Below are 23,555 nucleotides of genomic sequence, written 5' to 3'. Positions count from 1 at the left end.
CTTTCTCCTGGTCTGCAGTCACACACAGACCAGACCAGATTTCTGTCCCTGATGGAGATTAATGAACCAGATGGGTTTTTAACCAAGAAGTGACAATGGTTTCAAGCTGTTCTTTTTAAAATTTAAACTCCTTTTTTTAGAAAATAAAATTCAAGTTTCACCATCTGTTCCGGTGGGGACATTAGCTTGGCCTCTGGCCCAATGACACTCCCACTGTCTCTCCATCAAAGTTGGAATCATAGACTCCTTACAGTGTGGAGGCAGGCCATTCAGCCCATTACATCCACACAAACTCCTCTGAACAGTACTCAGACCCACACCTCACCCTACCACTATACAGTGTTTCCCTTGGTGAAAGTGAGGACTGCAGTTGCTGGAGATAAGAGTCAAGATTAGAGTGGTGCTGGAAAAGCACAGCCAGTCAGGCAGCATCCGAGGAGCAGGAAAATCGACATTTCGGGCAAAAGCTGTTCATCAGGAATCCCTTGGCCAATCTACTTAGTCAGTACACCTTTGACCTGTGGGAGGAAATCCAAACAGACGAAAAGCAGAATGTGAAAACACCACAGAGACAGTGACTCAAGAGTGGAATTAAACCCAGGTTCCTAGCACTGTGAGACAGCAGTGCAGTGCACGGAGCCAACGTGCTTTTGCAGCAGCTCATTATGTAGAGTATATGGTATACCCTGCTGTCAATCTGCACTCTTTCATGTTGGGATGTTTTGCCCTGAATGGTGTGTTTTGAAGCTGCAGTCACACAGACAAGTGGGGAGGATTCTAATACACTCCTGACTTATGCCTTGTAGATGATGGGCAGGTTTAGGGGAGTCAGGAGGTGAGTTACTCACCACTGAATTCTCAGCCTCTGACCTTCTCTGATGGGAACTTTATTGATGTGGCAAGTTCAGTTCAGCTTCTAATGTTTTCATTTGGTTCTAGTTGTGCTGAATATTTGAAATCCACATTACTACCATGTCAAAAACATAATTTTGAATACACATCAATTTATGAAAAAAGCTAATAAACAGCAGAGAGCCAGGCTCAGAAAACCTCTGCATGGTGTAATACATTTATTTTAGAACCACCTCAATCACCCACCCACACCCCACTCCCAAAAGGACAAATCTCAAATGTCATCATTTAGCAGTTTCTTGTTATGTTTCACAGGAAACACCTTGTTTCCTCTAAAACTTCAAATGAAGAGAAACTCAAGAATCCCCAGCCTTGGAGCAAACACTCCGGATTTGCTGTTCCTTTGACTATTTCTGGTCCGTACATTCTAAAGTAGCAACACAGGAGCCTGTGAAATGCAGAAGGAATATCTGTGCTTCAAAGGTACTGATCCAAAACCAGCAACACAAATACAGACTGAAACATTGCTGAATTTTGAAGAAAATGCTTAATTTTGTTTGAGAAGCAATAACACTTTGGGGAAGGTACTGGTGTGATAGAAATATCCCCAGGCTCGAGGCTAATGTCCTGGTCACAGGTTCAAAACCCACTGTTGTAACTTTAATTTTAAAAATCACACAACACCAGGTAATAGTCCACCAGGTTAATTTGGAAGCACTAGTTTTCAGAGCACTGCTTCTTCATCAGGTGGTTGTGATGGAGCAGCGCTCCGAATGCTAGTGCTTCCAGTTAAACCTGTTGGACTATAACCTGGTGTTGTGTGATTTTTAACTTTGTACACCCCAATCCAACACTGGCATCTCCAAATCTTAATTTTAATTGTTATGGGGACCCATAGAGCATGGAAACAGACCCTTTGGTCTAACTTGCCCATGCCACCCAGATATTACAAATTAATGCCGTCCCATTTGCCAGCATTTGGCCCATATCCCTCTAAACCCTTCCTATTCATCCATATGCCTTTTCAATACTTTAATTGTACCTACCTCCATCACTTCCTCTTGCAGCTCATTCCATACACGCACCACTCTCTGCGTGAAAAAGTTACCCCTCAGGTCCCTTTTAAATCTTTCTCCTCCCACTTTAAAACTATGTCCTCAAGTTTTGGACTCCCCTACCCTGGGAAAAAGACCTTGTCTATTTACTCTATCTAGCCCCTCACGATTTTATAAACCTCTATAAAGGTCAGCCTTCAGCATCCAACGCTCCAGGGAAAAAAGCCCCAGACTATTCAGCCTCTGTCCATAGCTCAAACCTTACAACCACAGCAGCAACATCCTTGTCAATCCTTTCTGCACCCTTTCAAATGTTGTGAAATAGAAACAGAAAGCATTGTGGGGAATTCATTGAGTCCAGAATCATCTATGGAGACAGGAACAGAGTTAACATTTCGAACCTGATCGGACTCTGCTGTGGAGTCCATCGCCCTCAAAATGTTAACTCTCTCTCTAACTGTGCAGGTGTTGCCAGACCTGCTGAGTTTCTCTGGATTGTCTGCTGATATTTTTTGAAGATTTCCAATATCCCCCAATATTTTGCACTTCCCACTTCTGCCCTTCCTTGGATGATGCTGCTCAACCTTCAAACATTCCCTCAAACAAGAGGGGGACCGCAGTTTCTCTTCTGAGCGATGGTACCTCTGACAGTGCAGCACTCCCTCTCCAGTGTGTGGGAAGGTCAGTCACAGTGTTAGTGCTCAAGCCTGCAGAGTGGACACAAACCCTCTGACCCATAGAGTCATGCCGCACGGAAACAGACCTTTCGGTCCAACTCATCTGTGCAGACCAAAACTGAACATGTCCCATTTGCCTGCGTTTGGCCCATATCCCTCTAAGAAGACAGTGAGGTCAGCAGATGCTGGAGATCAGAGTTGACAGTGTGTTGCTGGAAAAGCACAGCAGACCAGGCAGCATCCGAGGAGCAGGAAACTGCCTGACCAGCTGTGCTTTTCCAGCAACACACTCCAACTCTGATCCCCAGCATCTGCCGACCTCACTGTCTCCTAGTTGACTTTAACCTTACTGCGAAGCCTCTTCCAAGGTTGCCTTTCCTGCTCCTCAGATGCTGCCTGACCTGTTGTGCTTTACCAGCAACACATCTCAACCCATATCCCTCTAAACCTTTCCTATTCATGTACGTGTCCAAATGTCTTTCATTTCAGAGGGGGTGCTACCCCAGGGGTTAAGGGTGGCCAATAAAGCCAGGGTTCTTACTCGACAACTGTGCCCGGGCTCTGAAAAGCAGATCTAGGTTTAAACCACTCTGCTGATGCAGCTGGACTCGAGATTTAATTGCCTTTGCTGGCACACTGCCAATACATTTCTCAATATCTTGGGTGCAACTCCACTTGAATGTCTGCTTTCAGACAGTTGGGAGCAGATCGAGTTACTCTGCTCCAACGTCGTGCATAAACAAATGCCTTCGGTGGCCGCTGTTCCTAGTGACAGATTTATTACTGCTTCGGCAAAGGAAGAAGGGCTTGCATTTGTATAGCACCCACCATGACCTCCATTCCTGGAAAAGACCTTCACAGCCACTGAAGGACTTCTGTTTAGTCGTCATTAAAGACAGCAGTCAGGTTATGCACAGCAAGCTCCCATAAATGATTGTCGATTTATTTTTTTCTTTAGGTGATGCTTATTGGGGAGCAACTGTTGAGAGAAACCCCCATCAACACAGGGCTGCAGGATTTTCTACACCTGCCTGAGGATGAAGACTTGGCCTCGTTTAACATCACGTCTGAAGAGGCTACGAACATAAGTTGTTGGACTGGGATTTGTCTATGTGAGTGAGTGAGTGAGTGAGTGAGTGAGTGAGTGAGTGAGTGAGAGAGAGAAAGAGAGAGAGAGAGAGAGAGAGAGAGAAAGAGAGAGAGAGACAGCGACAGCTATGGAGCACAGCTGTACATTTGGCTCAATGTGCTGACCCCACAGCCAGTGGTAACCAAAGTGCTGCAGACGTGGGTCTAGATTCAGAGTCTTCACTGGGGCCGGGGTCCGTGGTGGGTGAGGTTTGAGAATAAACAGTTTTCCCCACATTCATTCCATTCTCCGGGGAATGAAGGTCTACATGCTCTCAAACAATGGACAAATAATGAGACAGGGACTAATTAAGTCCATTAGGATTTGCCAAGTCAGTGGCATGTTCAATAGGGGCTGGTGGTGGCTCTTGTAGTGTGGTGGTAGTGTCCCTACTTCTGAACCAGGAGACCCAGATTCACAGTCCTACCTGCTCCAGAGGTGTGTAATAACATCGCAGATAGGAGGTAAATGTAGGAGTATGGGTCTGGGTGCTATACGCTTCGGCGGGTCGGTGTGGACTTGTTGGGCCGAAGGGCCTGTTTCCACACTGTAAGTAATCTAATCTAAATCTAATCTAATCTAATCTAATCTAATAGGTTGATGTAAGAATATCTGAAATGGCTCAGTTTATGATTGTGGGTGTCTATTAAGATTAGATTCCCTACAGTATGGAAACAGGCCCTTCAGCCCAATGAGTCCACACTGATCCTCCAAAGAGTAGCCCACCTAGACCCATTCCCTGACCCTATATTTACCCCTGACTAATGCACCTAACACTATGGGCAAATTAGCATGGCCAATTCATCTGACCTGCACATCTTTGGACTGTGGGAGGAAACCAGAGCACCCTGAGGAAACCCACAGAGACACAGGGAGAACGTGTAAACCCCACACAGACAGTCGCACGAGGCTGGAATCAAACCCAGGTCTCTGGCGCTGTAAGGCAGCAATGCTAACCACTGAGCCACCATGCCACCCCTGCTCAGCTAACTGTGATTAGAGATGCCTTGGGTGGACACTGAAACCAGCAGCTAGGTACATCAAGCAGATGTTTTGTGACTGCAAAGACATTTTCGAAGTGCTTATAAATAAAGTTCCTACCTGCAGTGCAACATTCCGGTGCATTTGTATGTCCTAAAACACATCCCCTGGAGGCAAATGTGCAGCAACAGCTCGCACTCCCAGCAGGTCAAGAGGTGGTCTCCAACAGTTAGTATTTCAAAGGGTTAACAAACATCATGAGTAACGCACTAAAGCTTGGGGCAGCTGCCACTGTCTAAGGTCTTTTTGCCGAAGTTAAATGGGGTTCCGTTCAGTTATTAAGCCTCAAATATATGTAAATTTAGTCTTATATAATTAAAAAATGCCTTGCGTTTGTTTGTTGAATAGTCAAACTCCAATATTTGTTTATTTTCTTTGTATGTTACTGTACAGAACTGAATTCCTTTCGTGACTTTGTATGTATCTTTTTTTTTTACGAATAAAGTATATTTTTGCAATTAAAATAAACATCATGAGTGACACTGTTAGCATACAAATGCCAGACTGTGACCATCTCCAGTTGGAGACAATCTTACCACCACTCTTGTGGAACCCTTGTGGAATCAAGGGTTATGGAGATAAGGCAGGATTAAGGATGATCAGCCATGATCATATTGAATGGTGGTGCAGGCTCGAAGGGCAGAATGGCCTACTCCTGCACCTATTGTCTATTGTCCATTGTCTATTACCACCACTCCTTGACATTCAATGGTTTTACTGTCCCCGCATCCTGGAGATTATCATTGACCAGAAACACACTGGATTCGTGACATAAATACTGTGGGTACAACTGCAAGTCAGAGGCTAGGAGCACTGTGGCACCTCCTCATTCTCAGGGCCTGTCCACTCAGGAGTGTGATGGAATACTCTTCACTTGCCTGGATGGGTGCAGCTTCAACAACACTCAAGCAGCTTGACTCCACCCAGCACAAAGCAATCCACTTGATTGGCACTACACCCACAAGCATCCATTCCCTCCATCACCAACGGTCAGGAGCAGCAGTATGTACTATCTTCAAGATGCTTTGCAAAAAATCACCAAAGATCCTTAAACAGCACATTCCGAACCCTTGACCACTTCCATCTCGGTCAAGGGCAGTAGATGCGGGCAAACACCACCCCCTGGAAGTTCCCCTCCGAGCCACTCACCATCCTGACTTGGAAATATATTGTCATTCCTTCACTGTCACTGGGTCAAAAACCTGGAACTCCCTCCCCAACGACACTGTGGTCAACCTACAGCACATGGACTGCAGCGGTTCATGAAGGCAGCTCACCACCACCTTCTCCAACGAGGGATGGGTGATAAATGCAGCCCCAACCATCAACACCCATGTCACACAAGGAATAAAAAAACAGATAAGCAAATCAGGACACAAAGGACTAGGAGGAGTGATGGTGCATTTTACAAGTTTTCTGAATTGTTGTTCTCATGCTATGGTCAATACAATTAACAATAGTGGCTACTTATGAGAAACTATCAAGTATCTGGGTATTTCAAATATAATGTAAATAGCTATTAAGTACTCGGAGATAAAACTGTGCTGTGAATGAAGACTGAACCTCTCTTCTGCAGACTTTTAGTGAGAGCGTCCTTCTCCACTTTGTATCATGAACTGAAGACCGCTTGCAATAAGAAGCAAGGACTTAGCTCATCTACCTGGGGGCTGTAGACCCCATTCCATCCCATGGTCTTCTGCTGGAGGCTGAATCCTAACATTTAAAAAGTGTGATAAACATTGGAGGGGCTCTTGCATGTTGAAATTCCCTTTGTTACTTACCCTCCAGGCTGCTGTGCCTCGCAGGGTGAAAGACACTCCATCTTCGAGAGGCCCACCCACCGTCCCTGATGAAAGGGACATCTCCGTGAAATCCTCAAGCCCACGCCCACCACGCTCTCAATCACCATCGTCCGAGACCCCAAAACAAATTACAGACACACACACAGACACAGGCACAGGCACGCACACTGACACAGGCACAGACACAGACACAGAGACACAGAAATACACACAGACAGACACAGGCACAGACAGACACAGGCTCAGGCACACAGGCATACACACTACATACACAGACACTATATATATACATGCACACAGTCCACTATGAGTGCCTCACAGTGAGTACAAATAGATGGGATCCATTTGTCTTGCAGCTGGTCTATTGATACGGCCAAAGTCTTGACCGAGATGGGAATGCAGGGGAGTGGCGCACTTTGTTCTCGCTCCCTTGACACCAATATATCTTTCTTTAAAAAGCCTCTGCTTTCAGGAGGAATCGCTGAGGGAGGGATTCACCGCTTTTTACTGGATATGGTTCTGCTTCTTGCACTCTGCTAGTTCCCACAGCAAACATCCAGCGAAACAGCAAGAGCCAACATTGGAGGGTTCTCACAAGGCAGAGCGGGTTCACTGAAGCCAATCTTGGCTCACGGTCAGCAGGAAGGATCCCCACATTAAGACCCAGGCCCTCAGTGAGGTTTGACAGGCACAACAACAGTGTAATGCTCAAACTGGGCTAACCACCATGGACAGGGTGAGGGGTCACGATGGTGGAGGGTGGGACAGGCTACCAGGATGGCAGTGGCTGAGTCACATGGTTTTTTCAGTATGGAAAGAGGCCCCTCAGCCCATCACGTCTATGTCATCCTTATCCCACTCACCAGCATTGTGTCTGTAGCCTGTATTCCATGGTGTTTCAAGCCCTCATCTAAATACTTCAACAGTGTTGCTGGAACTCAGGCCTTGATGACCCTCTGAGGAATGAGTTCCAGATACTCACCACCCTCTGGTTAAAAAAAAATCTTTCCTCAAAGCACCTCAAAACCTTTTGCTTAAAACAGTGCTATTTTTGTAAGCCCCAGAAGATCCATGCACAGGCCCTAATCAGTTCTGGGCTAAAATGGTACTCAGCTTCCTTACAGCTCAGAAGAACCTGATTTCAATCTTAAGAAGGAGGTCCATTATCTGTATCAGGTAAGCACTTTCAACACCTCACCTTCTCAAGATGGAGCCAATTGCAATGCGGAAAGAGCCAATCATATTCAGACAGATGAAAACTGACCCTGGCTAATGGTGCTCACTGCCCAGCCATTGAAATCCTTGTTAGTAAAGTTGGCAATGCCAAACATCTGTCATTGGTTAACTTTCACCAAGTTTGGCCTCCCATTTATCATCGCCCTTACATTTTGCTCAAGACTTTTTCAAGTTTTCTCCCGGGTTTTACAACTGCCTTCAGACAACAGCATCAGTGGAATTCGTGGGTGACAAAGGGAGGGATTGAGGTACAGGCAGAGTGTGTTGTGGGGGGGTGGGGGGGGGTGGAGAGAGGAATTTGTACAGTCTACTCACAATTCATGCAAATCGCCATGGAGACCGGTGAGGATGTATTTAAGAGGGAGGAGGATCAACACCAGGAGAGAAGGGAAAAGAGAAAGAGAAGTGTATTCTGATGGGGATAGATGGAAAAGGGGATGGGAGAAAGCTCACATGCAGCAAAAATACTAGCATAGATTCTTTGGGCTGAAGGGCCAGTTTGAAAAGCTGATATGACATAAGACTAGAAACTATTCCCTTGAGGCAAGTGTAGTCTTTAGAACATTCCCAACAGTTGTGTTGCTCACTGGCTGCCAAAATGTTCTTTAAGCATAAACAGATTTGATGAAACTGTCGATAAAACTGTAACAACGTGAAACGACAGGGCCCAGCAAGACTCTGGTTTTGTGTAGGTGCGGGAAAGCAAGCCCCCAGAGCCTGGGGGAGGAAGCAACACTGGAAAACTCCTTCTCTCGAAAAGTTTAGTCTTCCCTTCAGATCTCACTGCAAGTTTGCATTTCGCCAAGTGACAAAAGCACAAGGCAGTTGCACACTGCGGTTAGTCACAGGTAAATAATGCAACAGGTACCATCAGAATGCATTACAGAGTTTTTTTCCATTCAAACTAGATCCTCTTGCAGACAGATTGGCAAAGTGTCCATGACCACAACAGCACATTGCAAATTCAATGCGTCTTTCTCACAAGGTTCCATTGGTGCCATTGAGAATAGCAACAGAATGTTACAGAGGATGAGCGTGTGGCTGGAGGGATGGTGCAGGAGGGAGGGCTTTACATTTCGGAGGCATTCGGACCGTTTCTGGGGGAGTCGGGAACAGTACAAGTTGGATGGGTTACGTCTAAACAGGAATGAGACTAACATTCTCGTGGGGAGACTTGCTGGTGCTGTTGAGATGGATTTAAATTGGATTGGCAGGGGAATGGAATCCTGGCAAATAGTTGAAACAGGAGAGAAGCTTGAGATGGAATTAGGAGCTAAAACACCAATGCATGAGTCTGGAAGGCAGAGGAAACATCGGCTCAACAGGAAAGTAATGTTAATGAGACTAAATGGAATATGTTTTAATGCAAGCTTGAGGAATGAGATATATGAGCTGAGAACATAGATAGGGAGTGTGGGACCACAGCTATGACTGAGATTTGGCTAAAAGATAGACAAAACTGGCAGCTCAACATTCATGGCTACAGGATATGTAAATGAGATAGCGGAGGGGATAGAAGAGGCATGGGAAGAAGGAGTTACATCAATGCTGCTTGGTTTGGTGATGTCCTAGTGGTGTTCCCACAAAACTAGCAAACTCGGAGAGCCTGGGTTCAAATCCCACCATGACAAGTGGAATTCAATAAGTGACCATCTTATGGTCAAGCTGTTCCTGATTGTTATAAAAACCCAAATGCTTCATCAATGTTCTTTAAATAAGGAAATTGCTGTCCATACTTGCTCTGGCAAATATGTGACTCCAGACCCACAGCAATGTGGTCGGACTCTTAACTGCCTTCTGGGCAATGAGGCATGGGCAGGAAATGCCAATGGAAGTAGAAGAAGAGCGAGGGGGAGTGGATCATGGCATTGCCAGCTGATATGAATGTATGATTACATTAGCCCCATTCTGCCTTCTCTAGTCTCTGGTTAAAATCTCTCTTGCAAGTTATTACTGAATCGATTTCTGCACCTTCAGGCAGCACATTCCAGACTGTAACATGCTCTGTGTGAAACATTAATCCCTCTGAAGTCAACTGCTCAATCCACAGGCATCAGGAATGAACAGCATTGAGGCGGCAGGTAGGACTTTGGCCAGAGTCTGTGACGGGGCTAACCAGGAATGGAGCCAGTTCCAACAGGATTTGCTGCTGCCATTCATAAAGCGATGGAATGAAACCCCAACGCCACCAATTGTACTAACGTGTTCAATTGCTTGGCAACCTCATTCTCCTGTAGAGTAGAGTAATCACACACCCTGCTATCAATCATCACAAGCAACAAACAAAAGAAAGATGAAGCAACTACGTTGCTGGCGTCTCCAGGATTTACCGTTGCCATGGAGTGTATGCCAATGTGAAAATCAATACAAGGTGACTAGCGCCATTGGTAACAGGCTCATTGGACACAGGCTATTTTTAGCTCGCGCCTCACACGCAGTTCAATAGGAGTTTTCTTTTCCCTTGTGTTCAATAAAAAGGCTACCCTGAGGCTTCTTCAGTGTGTGGCAGTGCTAAATGAAAACCAGACTCGCTTCCTCCCTACCTAAACACCAACCCACCCCCAACTCCCACCCATACCAGAACAGCCCAGAGGCAGGAGCTCCCCTGTGACTGCTTCAACAGCAGCAGGATTATGCTGTTCAGCCTCATAAGCCTTCCTCGTCCACCAATTAACTCAACCAATGATCTGATTGTGGTCTCAACCCCACTCTCCAGTCTGCCCACCATAACCCTCATCTTCCATGTAGCTCAGAAATCTGTTACAGCCAAAATACTCAATATTGCTTTCTGAAGAAGAGAATAACAACACTAATGACTAATTTAGGAACAGGAGTAGGCCATTCAGCCCATCCATCCTGCTCTGCCACTCATTCTAAACATGATTAATCAAACACATTCCAATGCCTTTTACTTGCTCCATCCCCATAACGCCGTGTCTCAATGGTACTCAGGAATCTATCAATTTCTACCAATACCTGACAGAGCCTCCATAGCCCTCTGTGATAGAGAATTCTAAAGGTTCATCACCCTTTCAATAAAATAATTTCTCCTCATCTCAGACCTAAATGACACACCCTTATTTTTAAACAGCGCTCCTGGTTTTTTGACCCCCCCCCCAAACAGGAGAACCATCTTATCTACCTCTGCCCTATTTACTCCTTGAAGTATTTTCAATGAGATCACTTCCTGCATAAATCTGTGAAACTCCAAACAACACACATCCAGTTTGTCCAGCCTCTCTTCATCGGACAGTCCCGTCACCTTGGGAACAAGTCTGGTAAACCTTCATTGCAACCCCTCTATGGCAATAATAACATTCCTGAGACCCAAACCTCCAAGCTCCTATGCAATTCAATCAAGACTTCACTACTTCTGCACTCAAATCCTTTTGGAATAAAGGCCAACATTCCATTAGCCTTCCTAAAAGCGGACCAGAATACAAATGCAGAGATGTACTGCTGAGGCTATGTAAGACTCTGGTCAGATTGCATTTGGAAGACTAACAGCAGTTTTGGGCCCCACATCTAAGGAAGATGAACTCGGAGGGGGTCCAGAGGAGGTTTACAAGAAAGATCCCGGGGATGAAGGGCTGATCATATGAGGAGCGGTTGAGGATTCTGGGCCTGTACTCGATGGAGTTTAGATGGAGGGGTGATCTGATGGAAACTTACAGAATACTGAGAGACCTGGATACAGTAGACATGGAGAAGAGGTTTCCATTCGTAGGAGAGATCAGGGGGGATTCTGGATTAGTGGTACTGGAAGCGCACAGCAGTTCAGGCAGCATCCGAGGAGCAGTAAAATCGACGTTTCTGGCAAAAGCCCTTCATCAGGAATAAAGGCAGAGAGCCTGAAGGGTGGAGAGATAAGCTAGAGGAGGGTGGGGGTGGGGAGAAAGTAGCAGAGTACAATAAGTGAGTGGGGGAGGCACAGCCTGAAGGTGAAGAGACAAACTGAAATGAGGAGGAATTTCTTCAGATGGAAGGTGATGAATCTGTGCACCTCATTGCCTCAGGAGGCTGTGGGGGTCAAGTCTTTGAGTGTATTTAAGACAGAGATAGCTAGGTTCTGGATTGGTCAGGGAATCAAGAGTTACAGGGAGAAGGCAAGAGAACAGAGTTGAGAAACATGTCAGCCATGATGGGCCAAATGGCTTAATTCTCTTCCTACATCTTATGATCTTATTTCCTCCTGGCCTGCCACGTTCAATGGGAGAGCCCTTATTCTGAAACCGTGCCCTTGGTTCTGGGTTTACACCGGGAACTGAAATGTTGTTGTTTAACCTCCATCCTGTGGACCTCCCTCCCTCCTCACCTTCCCAAAATCATATGTTGTTTTTAGATGTCTCTTATTCTTCTGAATAACCAATGAGCACAAACTCAGCCAAACCTTCCAAAACAGTCAGCTGAGGAAATTTCACCTGCTCTGAAAGTCCAGAAGATAAAATGGCCACTCCGCTGATAAAGGGGCAACAACAGACTTTCAAATTTCAAATCACTGGCTTAAATCCCAACATCATAGAAAACAGCGTCAATTATACAGACTCGCTATAAAGTCAATTGCCGAACTGACTTGGAAATGTATCATTGCCCATTCACATCACTGGGTCTAAATTCTACAACTTCCTCGCTAACAGTCTTGCAGTGATTCAGATATTTTCTGACCAATCTGTTCAGAGATGTTTATATATATTATATACTGTATATTTTTTAGATTAGATTAGATTACTTACAGTGTGGAAACAGGCCCTTCGGCTCAACAAGGCCACACCGACCCGCCGAAGTGCAACCCACCCAGACCCATTCTCCTACATTTACCCCTTCACCTAACACTACGGGCAATTTAGCATGGCCAATTCACCTAGCCTGCAAATTTTTTTTTTGGACTGTGGGAGGAAACCGGAGCACCCGGAGGAAACCCACGCAGACACGGGCATAATGTGCAAACTCCACACAGTCAGTCGCCTGAGGCGGGAATTAAACCGGATCTCTGGTGCTGTGAGGCAGCAGTGCTAACCACTGTGCCACCGTGTCACCCAATCCTATTTTCTAATTTATTGCTGGACTTTGTATTTCTTTATTTTTCTAATGTTTTTCCCCTAAGAATCTGTAGCTTCGTGGCGAAGATGGCACCATAAACGGTGACTTGTAAACTTTACACTGCACTCATGTGAGTACGTGTGACAATAAAGTTAATTCAAATTCTACATCTCTGTAGCAGGTGGAACTTGAATCCAGGCCTAACTGAAAACGTTAGATTACCTGGGGAAGATGGGTAATAAATGCTGGCACGTATTCCAGCAGCAATACTGCTTCCAATTTCAATGAAACAAAAAAATAGTGCACATTAGAAATTTGGACCTCCAGCATCACATCTCCCCACCTCAGACTTTTACAGCACAGAATGAGGCCAATCAGCCCATCATGTATGACAGAGATCTGACTATACTAATCCCTCTTTTCCAGTCTGTGGCTCATAGCCCTTTAGGCTATGGCAACGCAGGTGGATATCCAAACGTTACGAGAGTTTCTAACTGAACCACCCTTTCAGACTCCCCCCCCCACTGTGGTGTTGAGAAATATATTGTTGTTGCCTTCATTTAATTGCTCATTTTCAAAACTGAACTTTTCAGCTGGTAGACTTACCCTGGGCTAATCCCAGTCTCATCTTGAAAGTACTTGGTTGAGACAGAAAGTGTTGGGGGTTTCACTTGTAGGCTAGAATTTCCCATTGCATTCTCAGGATTCCCCTGCCCATGGCCCTGTCATTCATTGGTGCTTCCATGCAATAAGAAAGGAGTATTCGGTGGCCAGCAGTGTCAATGAGCGGTTAGGTTCGAGTGGGATGAAAAAGATTTGCCAAAACAGCAATTGAGTGCTTGTGAACAATTTTGAGACTGTGAGGTGTGAGATTTACGTAACAAGTTTTTCTCCCCCTCCCACCTCCTACTCAGCGCAGAGAGTGGGATTTTCCCACCTGGACTTCAAGATTTGTCGAGTACTAGAACAGGGCAACAAGAAATGAAACGACAGAATAAGCCCAAAGACTAAGAGTAGAGAGGTTGAAAGCAGAGATCCGGCCTCGGACGACTGTCTGTGTGGAGTTTGCACATTCTCCCTGTATCTGCGTGGGTTTCCTCTGGGTGCTCCGGTTTCCTCCCATAGTCCAAAGATGTGCAGGCGAGGTGAATTGGTCATGCTAAATTGCCCATCGTGTTAGGTGCATTGGTTAGAGTGAAATGGGTCTGGGTGGGTTACTCTTCGGAGAGTCGGTGTGGACTGGTTGGGCCGAAGGGCCTGTTTCCACACTGTAGGGAATCTATTCTAATCTAATCATAAAGCAAGGGATAGCTGGAAATACAGCACAGTGGAACATGACCTGGGACTCAGTGTGGCCATAGGGAACAGAGAGAGGGGGTGTGCACAGTAGTTTGTCATCATCACCCCTTTTCTCAGGCTTCACTCACAAAGGCCATCGTCATGGCACCACTAAACTCGCCAGCATCTTATTTTCCAAGGTTTTGAAGGTACATCGATTCTGAAGAGTCAGAGTAGATTCAAAATGTCAACTCTCTACTGATGCTGTCCGACTTGCTGAGTTTCTCCAGCACTTTCTACTCCTTTCCTCCTTCATCCTTTTGGATGAGAAGGTAGACTGAGGCCTTGCTTGCAATTCAGCTCAAACTTTCCTCCACTTTGTGATCTAAAGTGGATTTTTGGGAATGCCTTTAATATAGCTAAATATTTCCATACTCTCAGACACATATTCACAATCTCAGATACAAATACACACACACACACACAAACATAAACTCACACGCTCGGACAAAAACTCACACTCACACACAAATTCATACACAAACTCTCACACGTACATGCACACAAGCACATGCATACAGAAACTCAATCACACACAAACACACAGACAAATTTTCACACAAATGCACACTAACTCTCATATGGAGAGACTCACACTCACACACACAAACTCACACTTGCACACACAAACTCACACTTGCGCACATACAAATGTACACACATGCAGCCAAACTCTCACAAATGTACATTTTGCACACAAACTCTCACACACACTGAAACTCACACCAGCACACACAAAATCACACTAGCACACACAAACTCACACTGGCACAAACGCACACACATAGCAACTCACACTAGCACACACTGAAACTCACTAGCACACACAAACTCACACTGGCACACACACAAACTCACAAACGCACACACATATAGCAACTCACACTCATACACACAAACTCACACTGGCACATACAAACTCACACTCACACACAAACGCATACACATATAGCAACTCACACTCGTACACACAAACTCACACCTGGTCACCCAAACTCTCACATACACAGGTATAAACTAGCATACACACAAAGACATAAACTGACACTGTGTAGAAGGAAGGATCAGTAAGGCAGGTGAAACAATGGTTTGCAACGTATCTTCAAAGAACAGAGAGCAGGAACATTTCAGTCTAGTGATAACGAAGCAAAGCTAAGTGCAAATGGGGATAATAAATGTGAAGACCATCCTGATGACTTTAACTAGGGAGTGAGCAGCAAATGCCTGTCACTCAATGTCTGATTTCTCTGCCATGACAGGAAATGCCTTTTCTCCCACTTGGAACCACAACGCAAGGCTGAGGATCATTCCTAGTAAGTGGTCTTCCAGTGAAGCTAATTGCTCAGCTCTGTGCTAACTCATTTCCACTGGAGCCTCATCTTCCCTGTAATTATGGGCACTGTTCACCATCTGGATGCATGCGTGACTTCAAAAAGCTCAGACAACAGTTCAGCCTTTCCACCGAAAACACAGAAAAATGTCTAATTAAAGAGGAAGCCACAGCGGAACTGAGTGATTTATATCTGAGTTGCAAGACACAGCTTCTAAAAGGAACTTCAGAGGAGTCACACACAGGTAAAAGCTGCTGTTTAGCTATCTGTTGTAGGATGAACATGACACCTGGAATTAGCAGGACCCCTGATTAAAATCAGTTTTCAAATGAAGTTCCCCTTCCCCTCCCGAATTCCCATGCTAATTCACAGACCAAACCATTATGTCCAAAGTTTTCTCAGCTGGTTCCTTGCATTGGGTAAGATGAGCCAATGGGTGCTAGTCATTGTGGAAGTAGGCCATTCAACCCATCAAGTCCATGCAATCCTCTGAAAAGCATCCCAACTAGACCCACCCTATCCCTGCATTTAGGCAAACGTGAGGACTGCAGATGCTGGAAACCCCCAGAGTTTAGATCAGAGTGTTGCTGGAAAAGCACAGCAGGTCAGGCAGCATCCGAGGAGCAGGAAAATCGACGCTTCGAGCAAAAGCCTTTCATCAGGAAGGCATTTCCCAAGGCTAATCCCTGGACACCACGGGGGCCATTTAGCACAGCCAATCTACACATCTTTGGACTATGGGAGGAAACCCACGCAGACACAGGGAGAACGTGCAAACTCCACACAGACAGTCACCCGAGGCTGGAATTGAACCTGGGTCACTGGCACTGTGAGGCAGCAATGCTAACCACTGAGCCACCAATGCATTCCTAAAAGGAACAATACAACTCCATATCTCATCACCGTGGAATGTAATGCTGTTGAAGTTAATTTGTTTTTGGGATGCAGCCCAAAGCAGTATTCATTGCCCATCCCTCGATGAGGAAATTCGGGCTTAATGTATGGAAATTTCTACACTGCAGAGAGAAAACAAAATCAAACAAACAACCATAGCATCAAAACGCAGGAACAATAAGGATATGAAATCATTCTCATGAGGACAATCATTAACCCCCCCCAAGCAGTGTTCAAGGAAAGTGAGAAGTGAGTATGTTTTTATCCGAGAGGCATAAGCATTTGCGATGCCAAGCCATGTGAGGCTATGTGCCACATGCTGGGAAATGGGATTCAAATCATTCGCTGGTTGTGTTTGACCATTTTTCTGTGCTGTAGGTCTCTATGACTCCGAGAGTAAAGTGCTGCTGATCCTGACTGCAGTTCATGTGCACTTAGCCAACCTTTATTCTTTAATATGACTCACCTTCAGTGTTAACAGGGGTTTCTGACAGTGGAAGCCCCCCCCCACTTCCCCTTCAAATCAAACTTCAAGAACAACTTGCTCCCATTTAAACTTACCTTGATGCAGTGCTCCAATAGAGAGAGCCTAATGCATGCTCAAGCAACAGCCATGATTTGGAGATGCCAGTGTTGGACTGGCGTGTACAAAGTTAAAAATCACACAACACCAGGTTATAGTCCAACAGGTTTAATCGGAAGCACCAAAAGATAGTGTGGCAGGGTGGCTCAGTGGTTATCACTGCTGCCTCACAGCACCAGGATCCCAGGTTCCATTCCAACCTTGGGTGGAGTTTGCATGTTCTGCGTGGGGGTGCTCTGGTTTCCTCCCACAGTCCAAAGATGTGCAGGTTAGGTGAATTGGCCATGCTAAATTGCCCATAGTGTTAGATGCATTAGCCAGATGGAAATGGGACTGGGTGGGTTACTCTATGGAGGGTCAGTATTGACTTGTTGGGCCGAAGGGCCTGTTTCCACACTGTAGGGAATCTAACCTGGTGCTGTATGATTTTTAACTTCAAGCAACAGCAACATTGTTTGAGCAGAACCCTCCAGTCTTTTGGACTCAATGTTAAATTAACACCTTTCCACCATAACCTCTGGTTTGGGCTTGTCCAAAGTGTGTTTTTTGTTGGTGCATTTTTGTTGGTTTCTTTCTTTCTTTTAACCCTTTGTGTTGGATTCAGATGGCTGCTATAGAGCCATTGACACCTCATTTGTACTTCTTTCTTCCTTTATTGTACCATTACCACTCTCTTTAGCTTTTGCATCATGAAACCTTTTGTCTGTTAATCACTTCTGGGCTCCACCCTACTCCAGCCCTTCCCTTTCTGTTTTTTACTCTTTTAATGGTATGTGGGTGTCAGTGGCAAGGCTAGCACTGACTACCACAAGGGCTTGCTCAGACTTTTAGAATCAGAGAATGCCTACAGTGTGAAAACAGGCCATTCGGCCCAACAAGTTCACACCGACCCTCTGAAGAGTATCCCACCCAGACTCATTTCCCTGCCCTATGACTTGACATTTCCCCGGACTAATGTACCTAACCTACACATCCTTGAACACTATGGGCTGTTTCCCATGGCCAATTCACCTAAGCTAAAAGGAGCACCTAGAGGAAACCCATGCAGACATGGGGAGAATGTGCAAACTCCACACAGACAGTCGCCCGAGGCTGGAATCGAACCCGGGTCCCTCACGCTGTGAGGCAGCAGTGCCAACCACTGATCCATCCTTTTGATTTGATTTATTTATTGTATTTTGTAACAAAATATGCGTGATAATGAAAAGTGTTGGATAGTGAGGCCACTTTCTGGCACCATCTTAAAACACAGAAAAATAAACAAAACACAGAATATAAAGGCAGAAAAGTAAAAAACAAAGTTAGTGAAGTGTCAACACACTGTTGCGTGTTTGGAGTCATGTGTAGGCCAGGCTGGGTCTCCCAGCATTCTTGTTTTCCTCATTCCTTCATGAAATGTTGGCGCCACTGGCGCAACCAACATTTGTTGCCCATCTCTAAATGCCACAAAGGAGTGGCTCGCTAAACCATTTCAGAGAGAAGTTCAGAGTCAAATACATTGCTGTGGATCTGGAGTGCCATGTAGTCTAGATAAAATGGCAGATTTCCTTCCCTAAAGCACTATAACAATTGACGATAGGTTCACGATCGAGAGTGTGGTGCTGGAAAAGCACAGCAGGTCAGGCAGCATCCGAGGAGCAGGAGAGTCGGCGTTTCGGCCAAAAGCCCTTCCTGATGCTGCCTGACCTGCTGTGCTCTTCCAGCGCCACACTCTCAACTCTAACCTCCAGCATCTGCAGTCCTCACTTTCTCATTGTTTCATGGTCACCATTGTTAAAAGTCATCCTTGAATTCCAGGTGAACTGAATCGAAATTCCATCTGCTCCTGCGGTGAAATTTAAATCCATTGCACCGTGACCGTCTTTCCCCCCTCCCCCACCCATACACCACCACCGTCACCTCCCATCTCCCATGTCCTCCCCACTTTAGCCTGGGTCTCTGGTTTACTGTATCAGTGACACAGTCAGGCACAACACATCTTCCCTGAGCTGAAAATGTCCACACAACAAGTCCACACTGACCCTCTGAAGAATCTTCCACCCAAATCCATTCCCTATTATTCTACGTTTACCCCAGACTAATGCACCTAACCTACACATCCCTAAACACTCTGGGCAATTTAGCATGGCCAATTCACCCATATCTGCACATCTTTGGACTGTGGGAGGAAACCAGAGCACCCGAAGGGTACCCACACAGACATTGGGAGAATGTCCAAACTCCACTGAGCATTTCCAGCAATATTCTTCTTTAGCTTGTATTTATACAGTGCCTTTGATATGGCAAAATATCCAAAAAGGAACACAATCAAACAAAATGCCAAACAGTGACATTAGTAGCAGAGGTAAGAAATGTCTCAATGTAGGTACAAATGTGGAGAGATTTCAGAAAGGAATTCTAGAGGTTAGGGTGAAGGTGACTGAAGGCACAAACAGGTGATATAATGGCTCAGTGGTTTGCACTGCTGCCTCACAGCACCGGGCCCAGGTTCGATCCCAGCCTCGGGCGACTGTCTGTGTGGAGTTTGCACATTCTCCCCATGTCTGTGCGAGTTTCCTCCGGGTGCTCCAGTTTCCTCCCGCGATCCTGTGCAGGTCAGGAGAATTGGCTGTGCTAAATTGCCTATAGTGTTCAGGGATGTGTAGGTTGGGTACATTACTCAGGGGTTAAATGTAGGGGATAAAAGCAAATTACTGCAGATGCTGGTATCTGAAAGCAAATGAGAAAATGCTGGAAAATCTCAGCAGATCTGGCAGCATCTGTAAGGAGAGAAAAGAGCTGACGTTTTGAGTCTAACTGACCCTTTGACCCAATGACCAGGACTTGGTACCTGGAATGGGTGTGGAAACTGCTGGAGTTTCCACTGATAAAGAGGGATTTATAAAACTAACAACAAGATGTAAAAAAAATCACGATGTTGCGTAACAGAGGGTTAAATTGAATCAGCAATCACAATATGAAAAATCTGGAGTCCCACTTCTGATTTGATTATCTCTATAGCAATAGTTTGACGCAGGTCAATGTCAGTGCTGTGCCTGCAGGCACTATCCTTACTGGATATTAACAAGAGGGCCCATCTTCATATTCTCAAGAATATATTACTTGGATATAAAGTATTAGAAAAGTTCCAATTTCCTTAAGGAACATTCCTAACTCAACCACAGATCATTCTTTCTGCTCTGTGCACTAAATCTGCCCCCCAGTACAGTACTTGGCCCCAGTGTGTTATCTCAGAGAGACCTAATATGGTGCAACATCCACTCTGCCTTTGTTTTCTGATTGCAGGACGCCCTTTGTCATGGAGACCCTGAAAGATTAGCACGCCTTAAACTGTAGACAGTACACTGTGACAATATCTTTTCCAAAGGATAGCCAATTACAGACAAGCAGCAGCAAAAATCTTGAGTCGCGTGAGGGACAATGTAACCTGCAGTTTAGTTGGAGTCACATTACATCAAAAATCCAGAAGTTCAATAGCCTTTATGTCCTTTACCATTGGCCTTGACTAAAGCAGTGATACAATGAATGATTCAATTTATATTTGTTTCTAATTTGTATCATAAAGATCAATAAAATGTGCGACAAGACAAAATACAAGGTCAACCCTCCTGTGATAATGTGACATCTACCCTCTCACTGAGCAGCTCAGTGGTTAGCACTGCTACCTCACAGCGTCAGGGACCGGAGTTCGATTCCAGCCTCTTCCTCCGAATGCACTGTACTTTGAGACTGTTATCTAAATGAATGGTGGAGCAGGTTTGAGGACTGAATGCTTCCCATCCCAGTTCAGCCACCTGCTGCATGTTGGAGCCTCAGCAATGGGTTGGATGGGCTAGCGGTGCCTACAGAACTACATTCTAACATGAACCAAACTCTTGGGAGTGGCTCAGTGGTTAGCTCTGTTGTCTCACAGCACTAGGGACCTGGTTTAATTCTAGCCTTGGGGGTGACCATCTGTGTGGAGTTTGCACGTTCTTCCTGTGTCTGTGTGGGTTTTCTCCCACAGTCCAGGTTAGATGGATTGGTCATGCTAAGTGGTGTATAGTGTCCAGGGATGAGTGGATTAACCAAGGGAAATATAGGGTAGGGGTGGGACTCTTTGTGGGATGCTCTTCAGAGGGTGGGTGTGGACTCAATGGGCTGAATGGCCTACTTCCACATGGTAGGGTTCAAAGATTCCTCTCCAAAGGAAGAGTAAAAGAGTCATAACATCACAGAAAGTGACCATTCGGCCCATGCCAATGGAAGAGGAACAGAGTCCCCTCTCCCAACCTGAAACATTAACTCTGATTTCTCTCCACAGGTGCTGCCAGACCTGCTGAGTGTTTTCCAGCAATTTCTGTTTTTGCTTCTGATTTCAACACCCATTTTCAGTTTTTCAATTTTATTTATGCCTTAACAAAATACCTTGACGATCAGATCTGATGTGAGGACTCCAGATTCTAGTAAAGGGCTTAATACCAAAACGTACACCCTCCTGCTCCTCGGATGCTTGATGACGGGGCAGCAGTTCGAGAGTCTGTGATTTCGAACAAACCTATTGGATTATAATCTGGTGGCGTGTGACTTCTGACAGCAGTCCAACACTGGCACCTCCACATTACGTTCACCACAGCAATAGATCTGTGTGTGGACAACCCCATCAGCAACTTTACTGCACTTGGGAGAACAGAATGCCACAAACAATGACCACCAGTTATGTCAGATAATAAAATATTTCCAGTGCACAGCCAGATGCCAGAAAAGGCACCAAATCTAGTCATCGAGGAGGGGCACTGTTCAAACGCTGTATACTCCCAACACAGTGTTGCTGTGTCATTAGCAATTGTTTTAAAGAAAGTGTGTATTTCACCCCTTTACCAATTGTTACACCTCATCTGCAAACCTCCATCCTTTCTGCCAAGTTTGCCTTCCAGTATATAGTTTCCAAAGAAACACTGCACTTACTTGATCAGGTTTGGGTTTAACTTGAGGCTTCTTGAAGAAGGAAGTTCTTGCAGTGAAGAAATATTCTTCAGAGTCCTCTTCCCAACTGCTGTACCCGCTGCTCATAGTGCTAGTCCACGTCATCTGCAATAGGTTCCTTCTACCAGCTCTCTCTCCCTCTCTCTCTCACACACACACACAAGCAGCAGCAGAAATTTACAATATTCAGGGCTAAATCCAAGGCAGTTCCTCGTGCAGTTTCCCCTCTTCGTTCTAAGAAAGGGATTCAGATCCGTGCCGTGCTGTCAACTCTCCCCAATCCAGGAGGAATTGGCGTCTGGCCGATTTTAGGTGTTGACATTGTACATTAAGTCCCTCCTCTCTCTCTCTCTCCAATATTTCTCCCCAGACTTTTCGACTCTGAACTCTTAAGGCAAAAAAAAAGTCTCACTTCGTACGAGAGAGAGAGAAACTGCCTGAGCAGCGAGTTAACTATTTTCTGAACGCTGGGGCTGACTGGTGCTGTACAATAAATGATTTGTTGGCAAATCAGACGTTGTAACTCGGCAGCTCACACCCACAACTGTGAGGGGTGAAGTCATTACTGACCAACCCTCCGTCAGTTTCTGCAACTCCACTGCAAATTAGATTTCCTGTAAATCCAGCACCGGCTGTGAAAAAAATAAAGCCACCCAAACCCGGAATGAATCAGTTGACAATAGGGTGTGAGAAGGACCTGTAATGTTTGTGTCCATTGTAAGGCAAAAAAAGATAGGGGTGGAGATTGTGCAAAATTGACTGAATCACAATGATACTTAATCACCACGGAGAAATAAAGAACGAGTTTCAGTCTCTCCACTCGGTGCGACTTAATTTTGTTTTGGTTTTATGGGTTTCTCGGCAAAGTGGTTGTAGGATGTACAAATCTGACAAGGTTGATGCTCGTCCAGCAAGGACACCCTTTCGTGACCGTTTGAACTCACAATTCATGGTCATCTTCAAGGCCCCTGATGTTCTCAATGCAAACTCCCCCGGGTCTCACTGAAACTGACTACACACAGACACATTGAGAAAAACAAGTGATTGGTTTGTTTTCAGTGGATGGGTGTGGGAGTCTGATAAGGGAGAGTTTGCCAGATCCCTTCTCCCTTCCCCCGGATCTCCCCAGAGCAGCTCACCGACCCCCTCCCCTTTGTTTTTTTTAGATTGGATTCCCTACAGTATGGAAACGGGCCCTTCGGCCCAACAAGTCCCCACCAACCCTCTGAAGAGTAACCCACCCAGACCCATTCCCCTACCTTGTATTTACCCCTGATTAATGCGCCTAACACTGTGGGCAATTTATGAGGAGAAAGTGAGGTCTGCAGATGCTGGAGATCAGAGATGGAAATGTGTTGCTGGAAAAGCGCAGCAGGTCAGGCAGCATCTAGGGAACAGTAGAATCGACGTTTCGGGCATTAGCCCTTCTTCAGGAATGAGGAAAGTTTCCTCATTCCTGAAGAAGGGCTAATGCCCGAAACGTCGATTCTACTGTTCCCTAGATGCTGCCTGACCTGCTGCGCTTTTCCAGCAACACATTTCCATCACTGTGGGCAATTTAGCATGGCCAACTCACATAACCTGCACATCTTTGGATTGTGGGAGGAAACCA

General features: G+C 45.5%; 1 protein-coding gene across 3 annotated transcripts in view; it reads right to left on the bottom strand.

The window, feature by feature from the left end:
- rassf3 (Ras association domain family member 3) overlaps nt 1-23,555 on the bottom strand; it is a 212,528-nt gene that overhangs the window by 59,350 nt on the left and 129,623 nt on the right. Inside the window, exon 1 of one of the 3 annotated variants that reach the window (XM_043709950.2) lies at nt 21,926-22,384. The exons of the other annotated variants lie outside the window; for them this stretch is intronic. Within the exon in view, the coding sequence (XP_043565885.2) occupies nt 21,926-22,048 (123 nt within the window). The 5' untranslated portion in view covers nt 22,049-22,384. Of the gene's footprint in view, nt 1-21,925; nt 22,385-23,555 lie in introns of those variants that run through there. 3 annotated transcript variants of the gene reach the window in all.

The sequence above is a fragment of the Chiloscyllium plagiosum genome, unplaced genomic scaffold, assembly GCF_037043375.1.
Source record: "Chiloscyllium plagiosum isolate Xiang-an unplaced genomic scaffold, Cpla_swu_hap1 HiC_scaffold_19, whole genome shotgun sequence".
Taxonomy (NCBI): Eukaryota; Metazoa; Chordata; class Chondrichthyes; order Orectolobiformes; family Hemiscylliidae; genus Chiloscyllium; species Chiloscyllium plagiosum.
This window is presented reverse-complemented; position numbering and strand designations above follow the sequence as displayed.